Genomic DNA, 25,122 nt, shown 5'->3' with positions numbered 1-25,122 from the left:
AGGCACACTTGAGATATCGCTTTCAATAGAATGGGACAGACAGACGGACGACAACCCCAAAACATAATGCCTCTGGCCACTAGCTATTGCCAGCACAGAGGCTTAAAAACATAATCACTTTAATGTGGTTGTGAGGCCATTCAGTTTGACACAAAAAGCAGTTTAAACAACTATGAAATTGAGATATTACAAGTTTAAGGCGGTCCTATATGTGGTGGCTGTGGTGTATTTCTAAAAAGAGAAGAGGAAGGACGCAGCTCAATCGAAAAGTCAGAACAGAAGTTGAGCAGAAGAGAGAGAGAGTGAGTGGAAAAAGAGCACAGACACAGATCTACAGACACTACAGCAGAAGACAAATGATGGATTGAAAGGGTGGATGACTTACAAAACCACTCAGTTTGACGAGAAGATATTATCTCTGCTACTGGAAAAAGATTGAGTGGGGGGGGGCCACATTAAATAAGGAGGATACGTGGGGTGACAAAGGGGAGAGGTGGTGAGACAACAGACATACAAAATAATTAAGGGATCCAAAAAGAAAACTTTGTATCGTGGACAAAATAAAAGATTTGCACTATTCAAAACATGAGTGAAAACTTAAAGCTCCGATTCAGGTCAGTGGTTCATATTTGTCACAGGGGAAAGAAAAAACGGAAGAAAGGCAATCAAGGGCAGGTAAAAAAAAAAAAGGAATTGTTTTAGAGCATGCACACACTTCTCTATTAGGTTTAACTGTTGTAGTAGAAAAAAGGGTAGTACTTTGAATAGAGGGAGTGGGTAGAGAGGGAGACTCAAACACCAAAAAAGGTCTTGAGTCAGAGCTAGAGAAACTGCAGGCTTGACAGATGTTGCACAACCATGGAGAGCCACAGGAAGAGAAGAACGAGGGCAGAGACGGACAGACAGACAAAGAGAGGAGGGATCTGACTTACAAAGACAAAACGGAGAGAGGAAAAACGTGAGAGGGAACATGACCTATTGAAAGAGGATGTTTGCATAGAAACAACACAATCTTGAACAGTGATCAAGCTGAGCAGGTAAAGAGAAAAAGCGATAGGCGGGGGTAAGGGGAAGGGTTAGGTTGTGATACAGAAAGAGATCCCAAAAAGTGACTGTGCGTTTGGCAGGGGTGAAGAGAGAGTGGACTGTTACTGTATTCTCAAGAAACCAAATAGAGAAACTGTAAAAGAAGAGGAAAAAGATGTTCCACCTTAAATTCATGCAAATTCAACAACTCATGGACATCAGGGTTACACTGCTGTTTTAAACCAGCACGCACCTCACCCATTGGGCATCATGTCGACCAGCCCTGGCCTTGGTGCACCTGACCAGAACGGGGGCCCCCAGACCACGGGACCTGTTGGCCTCCAGACCCTGTTGGACCTACTAGTGGGGGTCTATCAGGAGTTCTACTCCTCACCCTTTGCAAGGGAGAAGTATGTATCTCGTTTCCTGCAATGGGGTGAGTGTTTTCCTCTTATTTGTATGTGTGTGTGTGTGTGTGTGTATTTATCTTTATCATTTTATTTAATTATTATCATTATAATAATAATAATAATAAATATTAACCTGCAGATCTCAATTGTACTCAATCTGTTATTAGCCTTACAAGTATACTTTGTTTGGCCCCTAATTGAGAACAATCAACTGATGAGTCATGCACCAGCCATAACACCCTGACAGATTGTTTTGTTACAAAGTGACATTCCCAACCAGAAAAACATGAATTCACTCATTATTTATTTTTCATTAACTCTGCCACAGGTCCACTGTTGGAAACATTTGAAACAACTACAACTATTCTGTTTTGTTATTCAGGAACTGTGACTGGTTTCGCAAAGATAAATTAGACTACATAGTCTGTAGTGTTAGGCCAGTCCTAGTTTTGGTTTTAGATTTACATAGTTTAATGTTAGTTATACAATTTGACTAAAATAAGACAGAGTTAAAATGTTAGATATACCTTACCCAGGCTAACTACGAGTCATGTTTCTGGTAACAGACCAATGGCACTGTCAATTTAGTCCAAGGAAACTGGTCTGGGTGATGAGCAAGGTGTACGGGACTGTGACAATAATTCAGTTCAGAAATGTATTCCCTTTCAAGGCCACCGTTTTCAAAGCACCAGACCTGTAATTATAGGCTAATCCTATATGTTGATGTAAATGGTCTGTATTTATATAGAGCTTTTCTAGTCTTGATGAACACTCAAAACGTTTTACAGTACAGTGTTGCTATTCACCCATCCACACACACATTCATACATCTATGGGCAGCACTCTTTTTTCTATGAGGGGCCATTCAGGGCTCAGCACGACCGCTCTGCCCCTCAGCCACAACAGTTAACAGACTAGTAAACAAGTAGGCGGCAGTAACTCACCGCACTCTGCTATCTTTTCAGTGATTTCATTATTGTCAAGTGCCATAAGAATCTCTTTCTCTGTTGCAACCAAAACAGTGAAAATGTGATGTTTCCAAGGGCTTTTACTTTAAAATTCTACACCAGATAGTCCTGATATTGTCTGGGTGACAAGCTGAGGTGGTGAAATTGTAAAGTGAAATTAATCTGTGGAAACAGATAGTTCCTCAATGACAGTTGAAGTTTTTCTTCATTATAAAGAGGGAAGCCTTGACCGCAGTCCTGTACCTTTTGAACAGCCCATTGTCTTTAGAACAAGGCTATACACCCACACTAACGCACTAATGCACTGCGAAAGAGCAACAGCGATGGTAAAAAGTAAGAGCATGGATTTATTTTCTTAGCATGAGAATGATGTCGAACTTTAAATTACAGGAAGTGTTAGCAACACTTTGCATTCAGTGATGATTTAATGAGATTCAACAAGGTAGGAAACAGTGACTGTATCATTGTCAAAAGTCTCAGTTTCTGTCCATTCATTTGAGCATTTTAGCAACTAAAACAGGGCCAACAGCGTTTCCAAAAGTTCACTGTTTATATTCAGTGCCAAGTGTTCAGCGTCATTGCAGGAAGTGGTGAGTCCTTTTATAATCTGATGAGCCCATCAGCAGAACATAATTTGTCTATGGCTTTCAAAACCTTTACAAAATGCTATTGGTTTCTGAGCTGACATAGCTCTAGCTAATGTTTGGGATAAAATAACTACATAGAGAATGATCATGGTCATGGTTAAAATATTGACTATTGTTGAAGTGCAGGAAATTAACAATAGCCTGTTTCCTTGATCCGTCCATCTTCCCTGACCTCCTCCTCTGTACTTTGTACATCCAATTCTGCGCAACAATATAGCGAGCTAGCAGGTGAGTAAAGTACTGAAGGAAATACAAAGGCATATCAGAAGGAAAAGATGAGGCCATTGGCAATATCAACATTTTCCCAAGACATCTTATCAAACTATAAAGACGAATTCTATTCGACTAAGATTACAGTATATTAACCCAACTTTCATTGAAAAAAGTTCCACAACCTCCGTAGTTTCCGAAAATGTCAACGAACACGTCACAACTCTGAACTTTAGTTAGTTTTCTGCTGTGCTGCATTCTAAATACACATAATTTGCCGGTTTGGTCACTTTCTTTATGAGTTTTATGAATTAGAGTAGATATGATTTTGTGTGCAGTAAATATACTTGGGAGACAATATGATTGAATGTATTCACTATGAGTTTTTCTTTCAACATATTTTGCAAAAAAAGTCCAACGTTTTTGTTGTGTAAATACCTGTATGCATATGCTGGGATAGAAATATGAATTATTCAATATTGTATCAAAGTAATTCAGTGACAGTAGTCAGTACATCCAATAGTAAAATTAACTTAATTTTCCAAACACTTTCCAAATTTGTTTTAATTGGGCTCATGTTGCTGTCCACAGCTGAACTCGTGACATTGGTCCTTCAACAATCTTTTCACTGTCCTCTCTTGCTCAAACCTTTAACAGAACCAGACTCAATGTCTCGACCAAAACATGATGCCTAATAATCCATTTATGTAATTTTTCGAAATATGAAAAAAAAAACTCCCTAATTAACTGGAAGAAACCTTGAGCAGAACCAGACTCAATGTGGGCAGCCATCTGCCTCGACCAGTTGGGGTGAGTGGAGAAAAATGGGGAAGAAAGGGGAGCTCTATCAGAGAGGGGAGAGGAGAGGGGGGAGGAGAGGGGGAGAGAGAACAGGAACAGTTGTTTAACCATCATGTTTCTGCTCTGTCGGACTGGTTGTAATAATGAGAATAATAAGCGTGATAATTATAGATGTAAATATGTTTTAAATTATAGCAGCACCAGTTAATATAATGATAATAACAACCATGATGATGATGATGATAAATAATAATTATATTAATAATAATTATAATAATAATTGTTATTGTCATCTGGATCCTTCAGCTCTGGAGTCAGAGATACCTGCAGAATATGAGAGGGAGAGGGAGAGAGGAAAAAAACACAAAGTTAGTGACGTGTAGTAAAATAAGGGGAGGAAGAGACAGAGAGAGGAAGAGAGAGAAAGTGCTGAGTGCATGATGGGAGCTCCCCCAGCAGTCTAGGCCTATAGCATCATAACTAAGGGATGGTTCAGGTCTCACCTGATCCAGCCCTAAGTATAATCTTTATCAAAAAGGAACGTTCTAAGTCTAACCTTAAAGGGATAGTTCACTGAAAAATGAAAATTCACTAATTATCTACTCACCACTATGCCGATGGAGGGGTAGGTGAAGTGTGTGAGTCCACAAAACACTTCTGGAGTCTCAGCGGTAAACTGTGTTGCAGCAGAATCCAATACAATTGGTGTCAATGGCGACTTGTACTTGTAATAAAACAACAGAAAAAACATAACATGCCTCCATACTGCTCCTGTGGTGTCATCAGTGTTTGCAAGCCCCGACATTCATATTCGACTCAAAACCAGGTCATTTTCACTGTATTTTAAGCCTAAATGTTCGTTCATATATTCCTATGAGGTGCGTTCACGGACCCTCGGACACACCTTTGTGTTGCTACGTCTGCTAGATTAGCAATTTACAGTGGACATTTAGGCTTAAAACACGGTGTAAATAACCTTGTTTCATGTCAAATCTGATTCTGAATGTTGGTGCTTGGAGGACACCAAACGTAAAAGAACAACAGAAGAAAAACATAAAATGCCTCCATACTGCTCCTCTGTTGTCATCCAAGTGACGTAAGCCCCCACATTCAAATTCGACTTAGAAACGGCATCATTTACATCAGGTCTTTAGCCTAAATGTTATCCTCCTGTTAGTTAATGCTGCAGTAACTGCAGGTAATTCAAGTTCTTGTGATACTCACACGTTTTTTTTACATTTGAAGAAGTGGTTGCCATTTACTTAAATTGTATTAGATTTGGCTATAATGCCAAGATTATCTGCAATTGAAACTGAATTTGTTATATTACTGTTCAAGTGTGGGGTTTTTAAATAAGTTTGAAAGATTCATTTAACTGTTGTTTTTTCCTGCACTGCATGTTGGCTATTTCAGGGGCCTGTTAAGCAATCAACACAATCTTCAGATCCAAATTCACAACTTTTCAAAATAAAAGCTCTATAATTCAGCTCAACAAACATTGCGCTTTTACTTTGAAGACAAATTTCTAAAGAGGAAGTGATTCTATGAATGTTACTTCCATGATGAAGATAAGCACCCATAGCACCTGGTGTCTGTGTCAGTATTGTGAAATAACAATAATCAAATCATCATAACGATGTGGCGGCAATTTTGACTGACTGAAAGCGCTTTACATTACAGTTTTACATTCACCTATTGAGACACACATTCATCTGCGTGTGGCACTCTCTATGAGAAAGAGCAATTTGGGGAAGACTGGGATCGAACCGCCAACCTTCTGTTTAGAGGACCCTGACCCCTGAGCAACAGCCCTCCTGTGCACATTAAAGTAATTGTACCTGTCCATTGTACCGAGATTATCTGCACAGCCGTCCTGTGGCTCAAAAAAACATGTTTTACTCAGTCTGCAGACTAAAGGCAATCTGCGCCACCCCCACTGACTGCTTCAGAGTGTTGGTCATCTGTTTATTAATATTGAACTTGTCACATGTCCAAATCCCACCAAATGTGACACTGCATTTACTTGGGTCTTTAAGAATTCACATGTCAAGTGTGAAGATAATAAGATCTTTTGTGTAGTTTGTGGAATTTGATTATGTTTTATGTGTTCTGAAACACTCTTGAAGAGTCAGCAGCGCTATTCTCTCTTGTTGATGATATTAGGTACTAAGACTTTCTCTATGAAGCTGTATAGAAGAGCAGTTATTATATCATCCTGTAGGTAGAAAAATACAGTTTAACTGCCCTCACCTGAGACTTAATCTGTACAAATGTTAGTGATCTGTATGACATTAAAATGTTGATCACTCTGTTTCAATGCAAAATGCAGCATCACAAATTTATAAGGCTGTGACGCAGCACAGATCACAAGGCTAGGCCCACCCAGAGCTACCATATGTGCAGTGGCCTGATGTTCCAGGAAACTTGTAGCTCGGTAGCTACAGTAATGTGTGTTCTTGAAGTTGCTCTCTTTGCCAATTTTAAAACAACACACGGCACGGTGCCTATGACTGCATTCCTTTCAGTGAGTGTGGAGGAGGGGAATGAAAATAAAAATATAGGACTGGAAAACTTGACTCAATTCATAAATGATAGCTGCTATTTTTAGCAGAGCAGAGTGACTGCAATTCAGACAGTTGCTGTGCTGAGAAGGAACTCCCTTTATGGCAAACAGTCTTCTGTTCAGCTGAAGGATACAGGGAGCAGCAAACTGACTACATGTTTAAAAGCGGCTGGTCTGATTTGACCACATCTGAAAAAGGAAGAGCAAGGAGGCACAGTTTAGTTTCACAGTTCCAAAAGGTCAAATCATTTGCACAGATGTGGGCACACCTGACCTCATCACTTTATCCAGCTTAAAATCACTTTATGAGAGTCTGTAGGGATCGGGTGAGTGGTGGTAGGAATAACCTTCACTCGGTGTTCGCATTTTGCTTTGGATCGGCTGTGGTTCAGGAAGAAGAGTGGGCCATCTACTTATCAGTTCACATGTCAAAGTCTTCTTGGGCAAGACACTGAATGCCAAATGACCCTGATGATATGAGTCATAGCTTTATATGAATGTGTGAATGTGGCTTGATTGGTTGTTCAAAGTGCTATATAAATATAGTCTATTTACAGTTTTGACAGTTTACAGTTGACCCACTACAAAATTTTACATCTGCCACTTTTTTTCATCTTCTTTCTTATACCCCGCACCAAAAATAAAAGCAGTTTCTGACCAACACTCATTGCAGTTTTAAAGGTTTTAAAAAGAGACTCAAGTCTTTTGCAGTCCAGGAAACAGTGAAAAACCATCTCTGGTTTTTGGCAGAAGGGACATTCAGGATCCCAGTCTCTCTCTCCACACCCTGTCTTTTCTGTCGCTTAACTTCTTTTTGTGCACAGCTTGAACACAGTGTTTGTATAAAATGTTCCCATTCATCATGTGCCGGTCTGTAGCTGCAGCAGTTTTATTCATCAGCAAAGGTCCCGTTAATCCTGTCTAGTTGATTTCTAATCCCAGTTCAGGGAACGGATCTCCTTCGTCTGGTGTTTCTGCTCCTGTCCAATAATCCTGCAGCATCTCCATTTCCTCCTTTCTCAGTCTTTTAATCCATTCGTTTAAAATGTTTCTGGTGTGTCGGCTTGACTTCAGGCTCAGTAGAGAAGCTGCTGCTTCCGTGTTGTGAAGTCCTGGACCTGCTACATACACTTACAGTTTCAGCTTCACTGTCCTGGCTGAATGTAAACGTTGGGTGAGACCAGGTCTGCTGTTGTCCTGAACATCCAGCCGGGCCACGGGGATCAGAGGCTCTTCCAGGAGCCAAAACAGTGAAGCTGCAGGCTCCACTCTGTTCCAATTAAAAAGAGTCCATGCTCTAAACAGTCCCTGAAGGGAAAATGGAAAATGGAGGCAGGTCACACAAATGGATACAATCCAAGTTCATTAAAAACAAAGATGCATCTAAACCAAGACCTGCTACTCCCCTTAAAATTATGCTTGTAGCTGGTTACCATACCACATCATCATTCCCTGTTAGGTAACTTTGTATGTGCTGTAGTCTGAAAACTGCTGTTCTGCTCCCCAGGTGTACTAACCCCTGCACCCCTCTTCCTTAGGCAGGTTAGTACACTCTGTGGGACCCAGTGTAATTTGTCCCAGAAGAAATTGAACATGATGGACCGCACTTTTTGTAGCAGACCAGCAGGGGGTTCTATACACTTTAGTTTGTGACAGAGGGTTGATGCTACCAGGTTTTGGATAATTAGAACTCTTCCTCTATATGACATTTGAGGTAGTAGCCACTTCCACTTGGCCAACCTCCCCTCCACCTTCTCCACCACTCCCTCCCAGTTCTTCTTTACTGTGCCATTGTCTCCTAAATGAACCCCCAGGTACTTTAGGCCTCCCCTCTTCCAGCTTAGCCCTCCTGGCAGCCGAGAGAGACAATTCCCAACTGCTACAGCCTCGCTTTTTGTTGAGTTCACCTTAGCAGCTGAGACTTTCTTAAAGGTTTTAACAATTTCCCATAACCTGTTTTCATCTTTTTGGTTTTCGATAAAAATAACAAAATATCATCTGCATAAGCAGACAAATTAAAATGTGTGTTAAAAACAGGCAATAAAAGAACGAATATTGTGTAACATTGGTTCGATAGAAAGTGCATAGAGCATACCGGACATCGAGCAGCCTTATCTTATACCCCGAGTCACTTTAAAAGGTTTATACAAACAACATTTTCAATGCACTCTCAATGTCCTCCTACATTACCTTAATCTTGGCGATAAGTCCAGGGCTGAGGCCAAACCTTTGTAACACTTTCCAAAGGTAACGGTGCTCAACCCGGTCAAATGCCTTTTCCTGGTCCAAAGAAACCAGACCAGCATCTAAGCCCAATGAACCAGAGGGTTCCAAAAGATCTCCAATCCGTGACACATTGTCAACAATGGACCTGCTGGGCACACAGTAGGTTTGGGTCCGGTGGATGATCTGGTCCATCACCTTTTTCAGCCTGTTTGCCAGGACCTTTGAAAGCAATTTATAATCCGTGCACAGCAGAGAGACTGGTCACCAGTTGCTTATGTTTTGAAGTTCCCCCTTTTTAGGCAGCAGGGTCAGAACTGCTCTCATGCAGCTCTGAGACAGAGATGAGTTGTTGAACCCTGTGAAGACCTCTAAAACGTCCTCTCCCATTTCAGGCCAGAAGGCTTTGAAAAATGCCATCGTTTCCAGGGGCATGCAGGGGGCATGCTCTGCAAAGCCTATACCTCCTCTGAAGTCAAAGGACCCTCCAGTCCTTTGTTGGCCTCTTCCAAGACTCAGAAGTCGAAGACCCCTCCTCCTCGGTGTACTCACTGTTGTATTGATGGGAGTAAAAATCCACAGCTCTCTTTCGGATCTCACTGGCTTCAGTCAGCAGTTGTCCTGTATTAGATCGAAGAGCGTGGATGATTCTGCTCTGCCTGCTTTTCTTCTCCAGAGTGAAAAAGGACTCTGCAGAACTCTACAGCTCCAAGATTTCAGTCTCTAGGTCTTTCATAGATTTGGTGATATTACGAGAAACATTGAGAGTCTACGGTTGACAAAGCTGCTTGATCTCCACTTTCCCACAGTCCCACCATAGTAGTAAAGATTTAAAATCATGTCATAAGTCTTTAAAACTTATGTCTCTACAATGTTTATCACATAAAGGAGCCAGACCGCACTTTTGGACTTATAATTTGGCATAAAAACGTTTTAAAAAACCAGAGCAAGATCGATAAAACCCATGGGCCGTATAGCCCATATTCACAAATCACAATTTGTCTCATAGGGTTTAACAAGGTGTGACATTCTCTGCCCTTAACCTTCAACAAGAGTAAGGAAAAACTATTAAAAAAAAAACTTTTAACAGGTTTAAAAGAACGTAGAAACCTCAGAGAGAGCCACATGTAAGGTATAAGAGTATTTACAGCATTGATTAGAAGAAACAGTTTGTAGCATAATGGAAGATAAATTAATAGATTAATTATTGTCAGTAATGGTAGAGTATCTGAGTAGACATATTATATATCAAGCAGTCTTGTTGGAATCATAGTCCACAATCATAGTCCACAGCCAGCACGATACAGGATCCGCCATTAAGTTCACGATCTCTGATTCGCAATCCACCATTATAATCCACGCAGCCACGGCCCTGGATCTGCGGACGATAAGGCATAGGGACTCCGGGGAAGAAGTCAAGTCATTAAAATGTATTGATGAGACATTCATTTCTTTGATGTGATAAGGATGGAGAAGAGGAAGGAGACGCTGGGAAGAGAAGCTCTGTGTGTCATGTGTGCCCGACATTCTAGACCTATAGCAGCATAACTAAGAGCAGGTCTAAGACAAGCCTGGACCAGCTCTAACTATAAGCTTTATCGTAAAGGAAGGTTTTAAGCCTACTCTTAAACGTACAGCTGGTGTCTGCCTCCCGAACTGAAAGTGGGAGATGATTCCACAGGAGAGGAGCTTGATAGCTGAAAGCTCTGGCTCCTACTCTACTTTTAGAGACTTTAGGGACGACAAGTAAGCCTGAATTCTGGGAGCGCAGTGCTCTAGTGGGTTGATAAGGTACTATGAGCTCTTTGAGGTATAATGGTGCCATATTATTAAGGGCCTTGAAGGTGAGGAGGAGAATTTTAAATTCTATTCTAGATTTAACCGGAAGCCAGTGTAGCGAAGCTAATACTGGAGAAATGTGGTCTCTTTTCTTGGTTCTTGTCAGGACACGTGCTGCGGCATCTTGGACAAGCTGCAGAGTCTTTAACGACTTACTGCTGGAGCCTGATAATAAGGAATAATCAAGTCTGGATGTAACAAAGGCTTGGACTCGTTTTTCTGCATCTTTCTGAGAAAGGACATGTCTGATTTTTGAGATGTTACGCAAGTGGAAGAAGGCGGTCCTAGAAATTTGTTTGAAGTGACAATCAAAGGACAAATCGGGATCGAAAATGACTCCAAAATTCTTGACTGTTTCATTGGAAGCAAGGGCAATGTGATCTAGCGCAGCTATATCATTAGATAATGTATCTCTAAGGTGTTTAGGGCCAAGTATTAGAACCTCTGTTTTATTTGAGTTTAATAATATATAATGAGAATAAAATTGGGCCGAGCACAGAATCCTGTGGAACACTATGGTTACCTTTGGTGCGCACAGATGACTCATCATTAATCTGCACAAATTAGAATCGATCTAAAAAATATGATTTAAACCAGTGTAGGGTGGTTCTTTTAATGCCAATGAACTGTTCTAGTCTTTGTAATAAATTGGATGATCAATAGTGTCTAATGCTGCACTAAGATCTAACAGGATGAGGACAGACAAGGGAACTAGTGAGTTTTTCCAAGGCTGTCTCCGTGCTGTGATTAGCTCTAAACGCCGACTGGAAGTCTTCATATACCTGTACATTACTTTCCTTGAGAAACTCACTTAGCTGATTGGCTACAACCTTCTCGAGGATTTTAGACAGGAAGGGGAAGTTGGATATCGGTCTGTAGTTGGCTAAAGCCTCCCGGTCCAGGGTGGGTTTTATTAGAAGGTTCTAGCTTTAAGGACTGTTGTGCATATCCTGAAGGTAATAAGAGATATAGGTTATATTCTGTAACCTACTATCAATTTCTTTCAATAATTTTGTAGGAATGGGATCAAAGCTACAAATTGTTGGTCAGAGAGAAGCTGTCTAAATAATTGATAAGATTCTCAGCAGTTTCTGAGATTTCTGTTCTTGATGGTGTATTAGTGCCAATTGAGGGCAGGAGATGGTTGATTTATTTCTAATAATTAGAATTGTATCATTAAAGAAGGTTTGGCTACAGTGCTGAAGAGAAACCTGGGGTTGTTTTTATTTTCTTCTATTAATGTGGAGTAGTAGGCAGCTCTTGCTTTGTGGAGAGCCTTCTTATATGCTTTAACACTATTTTTCCAGGCTAAGTGATTTTCAACACGGTTGTTCGAGCACCACTCCTTTCTGGTTTTCTTGACACTTGCTTTAATTCATGTGTGTTGGAATTATACCAGGAAACTAATTTACTATGTTTTACGCGTTTCTTTTTTAGAGGCGCTATGGAGTCTAATGTTAATCGTAATGACTTTACAGAGCTATCGACGAGATGGTCAATCTCAGTGGAGCTAGGGTTTTTAAAGAATTCGTTGGTTATAACGACGGATAATACGTGTTTAAATGTAATTGGAATTATTTCCTTCAATTTAGCTACAGCACTATCAGGTAGACATCTAGAAAAAGAGTTTTTCATTAATGGCATGTAGTCTGATAATGAGAAATCGAAGGTTATTAAATAATTGTCTGATAGAATCAGATTATGTGGAAGTACTATTAGATGTTCAATTTTGACACCGCATGATAGTACAAGGTCAATGGTGTGGTTACAACAATGAGTCACAATCTCTTTCTCTCGCCTCCATTACAGCTGAGCCTCTGGTGAGGCAGGTGAAGAAGACTCGCATCAAAAGAGAAGACTTTCACATCCTGAGAGTGATTGGTCGTGGCACATTCAGTGAGGTGAGCATGTGTGGAGCAGGAATTCAACTTTTTTAAATATTTTGAATCAGCAAGATCTGACAAATTATTGATTACAAATGCATCTAGGGAAGTTAAAATATTTATTCAGATGTTTTTAGACAATTACATTTACATTTGCACTAATTCTTTCTATTTTCATGAGCAGTTGTTTTTCAACTAAAGCTGTTTACATTGGCCCCCCTCTTAATAACATATTTTAAAAGTTACTACTTTTCATCCTCACCATCAGTTTTCACATCAACAATAAAGGTGATTCAGTTATTCAGAGGCTGCATTATACTGACAGATGTTTGCAACATTCTGCTCACCTTATGTGTGAGAATGAGTATTACATTGTACCATATGAACCTGTAGCTCAATGCAGCTCAGTTTTCCAATATCCCTATGAAATACTGAAGAACATGCAGGATAAGTTTAGATGTTATTTTAACAGTAGACTAAAAATAATGCTGTATATTTTGAAGTACAAAAAACCCTACAGTATACTCCATCCCTCTCTCACAGTAAAACACCTTTGAATGTATTCCATTTTGGGTACGTTTGGTAAGGTGGGAATACTAGGTGGCTATACTATACATTATATCTTGGGCTTGGTGTAACCCTGATTGTAATATGCCATGGCTCAATTGTGACACCTGACATCACATCACACCGAACACCACAGTGTATTTCTGGATGTTCCTCACCAGATATAGTAACTGGAAAAGGAGAAGCGCTGGGTTCTTGGAAGTTTGGCAAGTTTGGTTTATTGTGTTTTTCATGCAAACTTTTATCATGTGGTTATAAGATTTTAAGCACATTTGTTTTGTAGTGTTGTGTTGCAGAGTTAGCTAACTAATGTTGCTATCTCCTTCCATGCAGATTTCATTAGCAAACCATGTGACTTTATATTGTAAAATACAGTATATAATAAATTACAAATTGGGATTTTTCTGTGAAAATAAATACTCTAACAATATATTTTAAACTAAAAATAATTGAGAAAATGCTAGTCTTGTTTGCTAACAAGTTTATTTATACAGCTCTTTCCACTTGAAATATCTTCATGATTTGTTTTTAACATTACTTAAAACACCCTGCAAAATAGTATGAATGGACTCATTTAATCAACATTCAATTCATTCTCAATCATCATAAATATTTGTCAGTGTATTTAATTGCCATCTGCCTATAGACTTAACTATATACAGGGTGTTTCCTGCATATTAGGCTTTTAACTAGTGTTGATAACAGGATGATTCTTCAACTATAGCTAATTTTGTGCCCCTGTAATGCTAACTCTAAAACTGACATTAGTATGCTTGTATATCATGATATTTATCTTAAATTGTGACAAAATGTCATTTCCACAACAGTCATTTCTATCACTTTGTTTATTGTGATGGAAAAAAATATATTGTGATGGAAATGACAATGCCAGTGTTATAAATGCATTTCAGTTGACTAATATAACCCAAAATATTCTATATTTAATTTAACAACTAAAGAAAACACTTTTTCAGCTAATTCATTGTATGGTTTTTAAGTAAAAAAAATTGCGAGCACTGTTGGTCAACGACAGATTAGAATTTCTCCACCATCTCTTGTTCTTTAAGATGGCACGAAAGACCACAGCAGCAGACAGCATACAGTGAAAGGATTAAATCACAACCACTTAATTATGAGGAGTTCCTCAGTAAAGAGAGAGTGATGTTAAATCTGTGTCATAATTGTCAGAGGGAGACAAAAGACAAATTTGAAGACAATGGCGAACTTCTCAACAAAACAGATGCAGGAAGTTAAAAAGAGTAGCGGCAGTAGAGAGTTTTGGTTGGCCCAGAATTTGTCCCACCTGACTATTCAAGCTCCTTTGAGCTATCTGAAACATCCCAGCGGTCTGTAAAGAAAAGAGAGGAAAAAGGTTGCAAAGACTAGGGCAAAGGTCTACAGAGATCTTTATGTAACTAATGCAAACCGTGACGATGCCCTAAGGAAGGTGGACAAATATGTGACAGACTTGAAAAGAACAGATGGTTGATTCACCAAAGCTCAAGACCAAACAGCAGATGAGACAGAGATCAAATGATTTAAGAACTCTGCTTTTTCATTCTACATTTTTTCACAGATAAAAAAGAAATATCAAAAAATGTGCACAGATATGGTTCAGCAAGTGATCACCAAAGTTGTGTCTGATAAGCTATAGAAGAAATACCACTTGGTTAGCTTTGCTAAAACGGAGTGGGTTCTCACCTAACCTGATAAAAGAAAATGGGACAAGGGCCACCAAACCAAAAATGCAAAGAAACAAAATAAGAAAGGAAGTGGAGAAAAAAATAAATGTTTACCTAACAGTAGGATAACAAAAGGAAAGAAGGAGACAATTAAATAGAACATAAAAAGAATGCAAAAGCATCTCCTGGTTGTCTCGATGAGAACACTACACCAGTAATTTAGGATGGAGCATCCTGAAGCAACCGTTTTATCAAGGGAGTTTTGCAAAAGGGTCCTTTACAGACTTTTAAACCAACAATCAGAGACACATCCCTCTGTAAAATACATGCCAATCTTTTTCTTTTCCCCAGACCCACATTATCATTGTTATTCAAAGGGGATTTGATGGATGTAAAACATCATCTGTAGCATGTGTGAATTGAATACATGATGCTCCTCTAGATTGTCTCTGCAAGACCAGGAGAGATGTCTTGGCGAATTCTAAGCTACTATTGCTCAGAGCCCCATCTTTTCAGATGCTTCGGTCTCCAAACAGAAAGGAGAATGCTGTTGAAGGTTTATCTGCAGAACTTGCTGTTGTTTTGTTTCTCCTCGCTCCTCTATAGTTTCTGCTGAGGAAAGCCCACATACTGAAGATATCTATTTTCTATTATCTTTTTGAGAGAAAAGGCTTAAGGCTGTTTCTTTATTCTTTTCCCTTTTTCAAGCAAGTCAAATCTTTGCAACTTGTTTGTAGGTTTCAGCACAAAAAGAGCAGCGAATAAGCAATTTTATTCAATTTGATTTAATGGCCAATGATGACATAAGTCTTAATGATGAAGTTGTATTTCAAAAGTTATGTTATTTTGTTTCAAGAATAATAAAAGTGAATATTGTTCATCAATGCTGTTGTTACATGTGATTTCCAACACATGCTGTCTTTTCCACCACACAATGTAATCCCGTCACGACACATATTTTTAAGTAAAATAAATAAATAACGAATTCACACTAATAATATATTGTTCAGTTATATATTTACAATTAAGTTATAGAATTGGAAAAGTCATGATTATGCGTTGAAAGCTGTTTTTCATCTAAACAATGGAACAATGAAAAACATTATGAAAATACATTTATACATTTGGGAACATCTTTGTGAGAAATTTCATTAGAATTTTTGAAAACACAAGTTATGTTAATAATTTTATTTAAAAAACATCTTTTGTGGGGTGATGGAAATCATGATTTTCTATGAATGTTCTAATAAAATTATGAAAATTATATATTATCTAAATAATTTCAGCACAGGCACTATCAGGAAGTGGTTCAATACAGAATGGAGAAATAAAACATATGGCTGTGGCTGAGGGGGTAGAGCGGTCATCCTCTGACCATGTTGGCTATTCGATCCCAGTCTTCCACATCTGCATGCTGAAATGTCTTTGGGCAAGATACTGAATCCCAAATTTAGACCATTTGATACATTGTGATTGATTTTCTAAATGTTTCCAGACCCAAAACAGACCGGGTTAGAGAGATTTGCTATGAGGTTTTGTTCTATGTGAGCCTTTTGATAGTTAATTGCATTGAACAGTCCCAGGAGAACCAGTCTCTACAGTGATTGTAGTGGTAAATAATAATGTTCTCTCATAGTTCTACTCTACATGTGAGGTCCACTTGTCTTTACACCGTTGGGATGGTATCCCTGCCAAGGTGATAAGTTGATACGTTTTCTGAAAGTAAATTTAACACAATTGTTCTTGTAAATGGTCAGTATTTATAAACCCTTTTACTAGTTTAGATGACAACATAAAGTGCTTTACTTGTGTGCTCTCTGTCTATCTCTCTCAGTACTATGGCTAACAGGTTTCACCTTTGTGCATTTCTCTGTTTCAGTCATGTTTAGTTTCACAGACCTGTCAGTTAAGGATCTTCCACTGGTTACTAGGCATTTTCATGACAACATCAATGATGAGCTTTTTACTATGAATTGCAATACAGTACAATGACAGTACTGTAAATAAAATTCCAAAAACTTGCTGGCAACTGTACTGCCAGAGAGTATGTAACCACCACTGCACTGAATTTAACTGTTTCAAATGAGTCACTGTCACTGAGCTTTAGGACTGAATGGATCTACTGTCTTTGGTAATGTGAACACCCATTCTGTGCTTGATGTGGGTATTCTGTGTTGCCACTGTTGCAGGTTGCTGTAGCAAGGATGCAAAGCACACAACAAGTGTACGCTGTGAAGATTATGAATAAGTGGGACATGCTGAGGCGAGGAGAGGTACACACACAAATCTGCACTCACATACACAGGACTAAGAACATCGGCAGTTCTCTCAGTGTATATGCAGCACTGAGAAGGAAGACAAAGGAAGGAAAGTAATGGGGATACATGCTGTTTGATTTAAGATGAATCTGTTCCTATTTGTGGCTTATATCCTGGTTTTTGTGTCTTACACAGACAGCATGTTACCAGGAGGAGAGGGAGGTTTTACTGAGGGGTGACAGACGCTGGATCACAGAATTGCACTATGCCTTTCAGGATGACAACTATCTGGTATGTATGAACACGCCCAATCAGAAATGTCAAGTTAACATATTGTATGCAATACTCCTGTCTTGTTCGTTTGTGTAGTAGTGCATACTGTTTTTAATTTAAATCCAACAGCCATTTCCCTTACTCATCCAACCTCTCTCAGTACCTGGTAATGGATTATTACGTAGGAGGGGACCTGCTGTCTCTGCTCAGTAAATTTGGAGACAGGATCCCTGAGGACATGGCTCAGTTCTACCTGGCAGAGATGGTCATGGCCATTGAATCTGTCCACAAACTGGGTTATGTGCACAGGTAGATAATTCTCCCTCACTTATATCACTTTGAGTTACACATTGTTTTCGATCTGATGCAGTGCATAGAAATCATAAATAAACAGCTACATTACTTCTAACATGGTTCAAATTACTTTTCTGAGTAAGAAGGTCATTGTTAATCACACTATAAATTCTCCTCAGGAGCTTTAACATGCGGGGGATAAAAAACATTGTAAACATGCTCGATATGTTATTTAATGAAACCAGTTGCCATTCTACTCTGTTCATTACAAAGAGACATCAAACCTGACAACATCCTGCTGACAGCTGATGGACACATCAGACTTGGGGACTTTGGCTCCTGTCTCAGGCTCTTAGATGATGGGATGGTGAGAGTTACCATTTACATAAAAGTTTCAATTTCAAAGATACTGACTGTTAGCAATTAATTGTTTCATGCCAGCAATAGTTAATCGCAATGGAATAACTTTGGAAATATGGGTCATGACCACTTTTGTCATTGTTGTTTTCATTGCAGGTTCACTCTTCCCTAGCAGTCGGGACCCCTGACTATTTGTCCCCAGAGATTTTAAGAGCAGTAGAGGGAGGTGGAGGTTATGGTCCTGAATGTGATTGGTGGGCTTTGGGTATTTGTGCCTATGAAATGCTGCTGGGGACCACACCCTTCTACGCAGAATCCACCTCTGAAACATATGCCAAGATTATTCACTTCAAGGTACACAAACACATCAACACACATCTATCTATCTATCTGTCTGTCATCTATCTGTCCATCTGTCCATCTGTCAGTCTATCTAGAATCAAACTTTATAATTGTATGTGCAATTTAAGGAGAAGTTCTGGTTAAGGGGATGGTTGGTCCAAATACTATTGATAGTAAGAAAACAATCACCAATAGGGTGAAGGGGACCTTCTTATTCAGGAACAATAGACAAGAGTTTGTAGAGGAAATTCTATATAGGCTAATGTAAAATAATTTATTCACAACCCAAAATAGCAACCACTTACCACAGAAATTAACTTATTTAACAGAGAAAGGATGGACTACTAGATGGAGCCTCGAACCAGGAGTAGGGTTTTGGGGGGAATATTTATAGTTTATTTGTATATAAATAATAACAATAGTTGTGTTTTATTATGTCTTTTTTTTCTAAAAAAACTCCAGGAGTATTTTGAGTTCCCTCCCTCTGGCCCTGAGATTTCAGATAAGGCTCATTCATTCATCACTGGGCTCATCTGTGAGAGGGAAATCCGTCTAGGGAGAAAAGGCTCCAGTGACTTCAGGAGCCATCCATTCTTCTGTGGAATAGACTGGAATTCCCTGAATCAACTCTCTGCACCATTCCTGCCTGATGTATCTAATGCGACCGACACCTCCAACTTTGACATTCTAGATGACTCTCTGAGCGAAATGGTATATTTTTAGAGAATGTTACTCTCCATGTCATGCGTATCTGTGAAGGTCATGGTATCTTCAGGAATTCTGCATGTGTACATGTGTAGTTTTTCCTTACTCTTGCTGAAGGTTAAGGACAGAGGATGTCACACCTTGTAAAGCCCTATGAGACAAATTGTGATTTGTGAATATGGGCTATACCAATAAAATTTGATTGATTGATTGATACATAGACAGCTGGGTTTGTCTGTGTTTCTTGAAAACATTTTTCCAATGACCGACTGCATGTTTAGCACAACAATACAATTTAGAAACCTCTTTGAGAGTCCAGTTGCCTGCGTACAATTCCTTTATACAATTGGTATGTAAATTGATATCTGTTACGTTCTGCAGGAGACGCTCTCTGGTGTAATGGAAAGAGCACCAAAGGGAGTACACTTGGCTTTTGTCGGATATTCTTACACAGCTACCAGGTGAACTGAATATATGACTAATATTTTATATGCATCTCTAACTGACCTCCGTATGGGGTCTTCCAGGGTGTTGTTTTATTGTTCTCTCTTTTATAGTCAGACGGGTGCCATCGACCGCAGTCACAACATCATGATGCAGATTGACCACACAAGGCTCAGGGAGCGTGAGAGACTGTACACACGAGAGAAAGTGGTGAGACACAATTACCTTACAGACTGTATAAACTGTCATCTTGCACTATTTATTTCAGTTCCTATGTATAGCATTTCGACAAGACGTATTTTCATGTAATGATAACAAATAATGTTTAGCTTGTTTCCTTGTTATTTTGTAACTAATCTACCTCTGGTTCAAATTCAGAGCCAGCTGTTGCATCTCACAGATGCTCTGCCAGACAACCTGCCTGCATTGCTGAAGCTCCCACTCACTCCAGAGCAAAGTCGTACTGTGTCCACCCAAACCACCACTGAGGAGGAGGAGGGGGATACTGACAAAATATCAGATCTTGATGAAGACTTGCAGCGGTATCATCTTACACAAATTCCATCTTAAACCAATGTATCTGGGTACCAGTCTGAATTTGAGCAAGAGCACCAGTCAGGATCATTGGCACATACAGTGGTAATATTAGTGCTTACTTTTCTGCCCTATTGGTAGAGAGGAGCCTCTCTTTTTTTTTATTTCAAAAGGGGTGTTATCAGCATTCACAGAACAGGCCTTGCAGCTAGCCAATATCAAATTAAAGTAATAGGTGAAGATAAATAAAATTTTTGACGAACCATGTGATATAAACAGCCCCTACCTGTTTGCAATAGGCTTATATCTTAGTGCTAGATGTATGAAACGGAGCAACCTGACATGAAGAGCAAAGATTAATACACTGAGTGTAACCCTCCGCTACTTAAATGCTCTCAAGAATAAGAGAGAGATGGAGTAAACCACGTATGATCCTCAGGGACTCAAGGCAAATGCACAATCATGGCAGATTGCCGACAGTGGAGTCCCAAACATTAATGTCTTACTTCCAGGTCTCAGATGAGGCGGCTTCATCTTGGTGCCTTTATGGGTGGCGAGCCAAGCCTCCTAGGGTCAGTCACATGACTTTTTTGACATAGAGTCTCGAGAATAGGTAGAAGATGGCATCATTCAATGTAAAGAACGTGGTGCCGGTCTGAGTGAGGTCTAAATAGATCTCAGTTTATTTGAAGAACCTCTGGAATCATGTTGTAGAACACTAATTACCTATTATCTGACCTGAAAAGGTAATCTTTGCAAACCTCCGGGGCTCCTGACTGCCAAGGCTTTATCACTACTGAGGACTAACCTTGACTAAACAATAAATGGTTCAAATTAATTAAAAAAAATATTTCGAAGGAAACCAAAACTGAAGCGATATGGTCTTATTTCCTGGATGCAGTAATATAGAGAGAGAGACTATAATGCACTGCAGTGGGCTGGAACTGAAGTTTTTATGACATTGCTTAGATCTGTTGTTCACTTTTACTAAACATTCCTCAACTGGAGAAATTAGAGGTTTAGGTGAATTATAAAACTCACAGTCTTTACTTCTTCATCCACCAGCAGGTTACAGGAAGCACAGAGGACACACTGTGAGTTGAAGAAAGAAATGCAGAGATTGAAATGGGAGATGCCAGACTGGAAAGTCTCCAAGGAAACAGGCAAGGGAACAATTTAATTCAGTTCAATCATATTCAATTCAATTCAATTTGTATCGCCCAAAATCACAACATACATTTTCTTAAGGCACTTTACATATTACGGTCGAGACCTGACAAATTATAGAAAACTTCCCAAAATGAGCAGATATTGGTGACTGTGGAGGGAACAAAAAGTCAATGCTTCTCCCAAAGACTCAATGTGGCCGACCACCGGCCTCGACTGTTTGTGGTGAGCAGAGAAAAATAGGGAGGAGAGGAGGGGTATGTGGAAAAAAGAGAATGTGGAATGAAACCAATGATACTTTCAGATCTGATGATGTTATCAATGAGAGCAGCACCAGTTAATAGTAGTAACAATATTTATGCAGAGATTACATCATCATCATCTTCATCATCAGTGTATTCATCCCACTACTGCCTGGGTTGCTCTTCCCTCTTGCACTCTATTATACCACCGAATCATAGGAATATCATTTTACAACATGATAACCACAGCCATGGAACAACATTCATTCAATATAAGTATATATATATATATGAATTAACTTTCAAATATCGATGAACCTAGATAAGCAATGAAATCCACAGGAGAATATAAAGGAAGTGGTGGCTTTAAATGCAACCCAGTTTGTAAAAACAATCCTCTAAAAAACCACTTGTCTTCAGAATGTCAAGTATTTCGGTAACATTACCTAATCACACAGACATCCATTAAACCCAAGTACTACTTTACTGTCCAGCGTCTTTTAAGAACAACATAAATGTGAGGCAGAATGAGTTCCAGACAATCTGAGCCACTTTGAATAAACACAGTGCAGCACAGTGCCTGCAGCATCTGTTTATATTGGAGGCCTCAGTCAAGACAGGGTGGTAAACACCCTCTGTAAGAATAGCCTTGGTATGCAGCAACTTGGATGGCTGTTCCCATTAATCAACAGTGTCATGTGCTTTATAAAGAGGCAGTGGTGACGATTTCCCTCCTGCTGAACTAATGGGGGACTAATGCAAAAGCATGTGGACAAAAAGCATGTACTGTACTTCACTCCATGTCTAATGACAAAAACAACATTCAGAGGCTTGCTTCAATTCAGTCACTGCTGTCTCCATCCCTCCTCCTCTCCCTCCTTCCACACTCACTGTAATCCCTCTCATCACCACAAATATGCATTGTTCTTGCTTCTGTTCCTTTTCATTGTCTTACTATAAATCTGGCAAACCAGCAGTGCATCCCAAGAATATATGCCTGCAACAGCACTGCTGCACAACATGGGTTCTGACGTTCCTCTCTCTTGTCCAATCACAGAGCTGAGTATCTGTCCAGCATCTTTTGCTCTGCCTGCCCACTGTATGGACATACCAGGGGATGTAAGCCTATATTTAATCCACTTCCTTTCTCCTGCCTGACCAAAAACAGTTTTAACTTAGCATGTAACTTGGTGTGACGGTCTAATTCTTTTGAACCTTTGCATAAGTAACAAAGACCAGGTTTGATGATGGGCAAACAGAGAGTTTATATATGAAATGTGTACAGCAGGCCAAGATTTTTTCCATGTTTCTACATACAGTAGCGGCTGTCTGCTCACTGGTCTGACTTGTATGTGTTACAGAGGAGGAGAGCGCCCCCAGACTGCCAGTACCCGCTGGTGATTCCTCTCCACCGTCACCTGCTCCTGTTCCACAGGGTACAAACAAAACTGAAATCATGATTTAAGTGAAAAGATACAGATTCTATACCATATGTATTTAGAATATTTTAATTTGACCATGTTTATGCAAGAAATGTCCAAGAATTAACATTTGAAATTGTAGTCTTCATGGTAGAAAAGCCTTTGAAATTGTGTTGACATTAACATCTCTGTTATTACCATCATTATTACGATATATTAGTATTGGTCTTCCTATGGACATACGTTCTGCAGTCTCTGGTGACGCCTTTAAAAAGCAGTTGAAGACTCATCTTTTCAAACTTGCCTTTGTGTCACCTTGTTAAATCTAGTGCTTGTGATTTAGTTTTGTTTTTGTTTAACAGCTCTTTGAAATGTACTTTGGGACTGTTCTGTGGAAGGTGCTATATTAAAAAAACCTTTCTTACTTACTTAATAATAATTGTATTATTGCAATTCTAGCGTTACCATAATCATATGTTTGCACGCATTAAATCAAATGACCGAAATCAACCTGTTGTATAATTTTATTTATTTTGAATCAAATACAAAGACACAAAGGTGTTATTGTCTGTTTTGTTTTCATTGTGTTTTTTTGTTTTGCCCTCCAGGTTCACCTGCCACATGTGACAAGTGAGTCATACCTGCTAGTGTGTGCCGAATGGGGGGAGGTCGAGGCCTGGGAGAGACACTGTTACACTGAGGTCTCCTGAGTGCACAGCGAGGTGTCACATACTGACTTCTCCCATTCCAACGGCACAAAGTACTAAGCACCTGCTCTATGCTCATTCCCCCACACTCTTCCCAACTTCAAGTAGACCAGAAGGAAAATGAAGGACTAAAAGCTTCTAACGAGAACCTCCGAGCATGTATTTAGAGTACGAACTTTTCACGATAGATTTTTCCAAGTGACGTGATGTGAGAGGCAACGCTAGGAGCTTATGAGGAAGAAATGACATGGAATTTTTCGGAACTACCTTGCCTGTCTAACCAGACTGAAAATCACAATTGAGATACACTTGGTTCCCAGCACATTGAGAAAAATATGGACGTTACTACTGCCAAAAAAAGATGTTTCTAAAGTAAAAATGTTATTGTTCTTCAACCATTTGGATTCGATACCCAACCACAGTAACATATTTTCATATTTTCTGATTAAGAGGGCTACAATTCGATTGTCAAATGATTGTCGATGCATCTCGATGCATGAAAGAATTTTATTTTCATACATGATTAATTTTTTTATCACTGTGTGACTACTAAAGGTGTGAATCTTCACTAGTCTCATGATTTGTGCTTAAAGAGTATTTTAGACTGTTACTGTTGTTTCATGTGCGCTGAAAGGTTTTTAATTGAAAAATCCTACTACAACAGTAAGTCTATAACAGTGGTCAGGGCTCTCCACATTCATTTAGTTTAGACATGTGTGCTGCATCTTTAGCTTTACTGTATCAGGGTGCTGAAGTTAGGTGACCTGTTTTATACAGCTCAAAACAATGCTAAGATTAAAAGTCTGTATTAGGTTTTTCTGATTTGTATTTTTTTGGGATGCATGGTATTAGATTTTTGCCGTTGTCCGATGCCTATATCATCACAAATTTTGTCAGATTGCCGATGTCGGTTCAGATATATTAACTTTTTCCAGCAAATGGCAGAGAACATGAAGTCTCTTCTGTAGCAGGATTAACATATTATTTAAACCATCTTGTGTCTTGATGGCCTAATGGCAGATGCAGACATAATGTCTGCTTTTTAAGATGTACACATTACTGGGCAAAATGAGAAGACCACCTAAACTTAGGTTACATGGAAAACATGCCATGTTATTTATTTGTATGTAACATTTTTAAACAAAACTGGAGAATTCATCTTACTTTAACAGACTAGGATGATGCTCTCCCTGAGGCAATCCTAACAATAGACACTGCCAGGGCAAATTTGACCTCTTTGACAAGTTGCAAAAAAAATCAGTAAACATAAACTCTGTCCACAGGGATGATGTGAAAGTCAATCAATCAAATTTTATTTGTATAGCCCATATTCACAAATTACAATTTGTCTCATAGGGCTTTAACAAGGTGTGACATCATCTGCCCTTAACCCTCAACAAGAGTAAGGAAAAACTACTAAAAAACCCTTTTAACAGGGTAAAAAGAACGTAGAAACCTCAGAGAGAGCCACATGTGAGGGATCCCTCTCCCAGGACGGAGAGAAGTGCAATAGATGTCAAGTGTAAAGGAGAACATCATCAAGATAAAGGTTTTAG

At 39.3% G+C, this 25,122-nt stretch overlaps 1 protein-coding gene across 3 annotated transcripts; it reads left to right on the top strand.

The window, feature by feature from the left end:
• The first annotated feature begins 807 nt into the window (after positions 1 to 807).
• Positions 808 to 23,656, top strand: LOC118121647 (myotonin-protein kinase). Of its 3 annotated transcripts, none has more exons than XM_035177658.2 (15): positions 808 to 1,462; positions 12,497 to 12,588; positions 17,009 to 17,092; positions 17,273 to 17,368; positions 17,511 to 17,659; positions 17,918 to 18,011; positions 18,161 to 18,358; positions 18,809 to 19,057; positions 19,433 to 19,512; positions 19,609 to 19,705; positions 19,874 to 20,037; positions 21,098 to 21,192; positions 22,496 to 22,557; positions 22,800 to 22,874; positions 23,468 to 23,656. In XM_035177658.2, exons 1-15 carry the CDS (start codon positions 1,297 to 1,299, stop codon positions 23,567 to 23,569), a joined length of 1,803 nt encoding a protein of 600 aa, XP_035033549.1. In that variant the 5' UTR covers positions 808 to 1,296; the 3' UTR covers positions 23,570 to 23,656. The 3 variants fall into 3 exon arrangements, with proteins under 3 accessions (XP_035033549.1, XP_035033548.1, XP_035033550.1); XM_035177657.1 differs by having other exon boundaries at positions 809 to 1,462; positions 21,095 to 21,192; XM_035177659.1 differs by lacking the exon at positions 808 to 1,462 and adding an exon at positions 2,692 to 2,737 and having other exon boundaries at positions 21,095 to 21,192.
• The last annotated feature ends 1,466 nt before the right edge of the window (positions 23,657 to 25,122 follow it).

Source organism: Hippoglossus stenolepis, chromosome 15, assembly GCF_022539355.2.
Source record: "Hippoglossus stenolepis isolate QCI-W04-F060 chromosome 15, HSTE1.2, whole genome shotgun sequence".
In the NCBI taxonomy this organism is placed as follows: domain Eukaryota; kingdom Metazoa; phylum Chordata; class Actinopteri; order Pleuronectiformes; family Pleuronectidae; genus Hippoglossus; species Hippoglossus stenolepis.
This window is presented reverse-complemented; position numbering and strand designations above follow the sequence as displayed.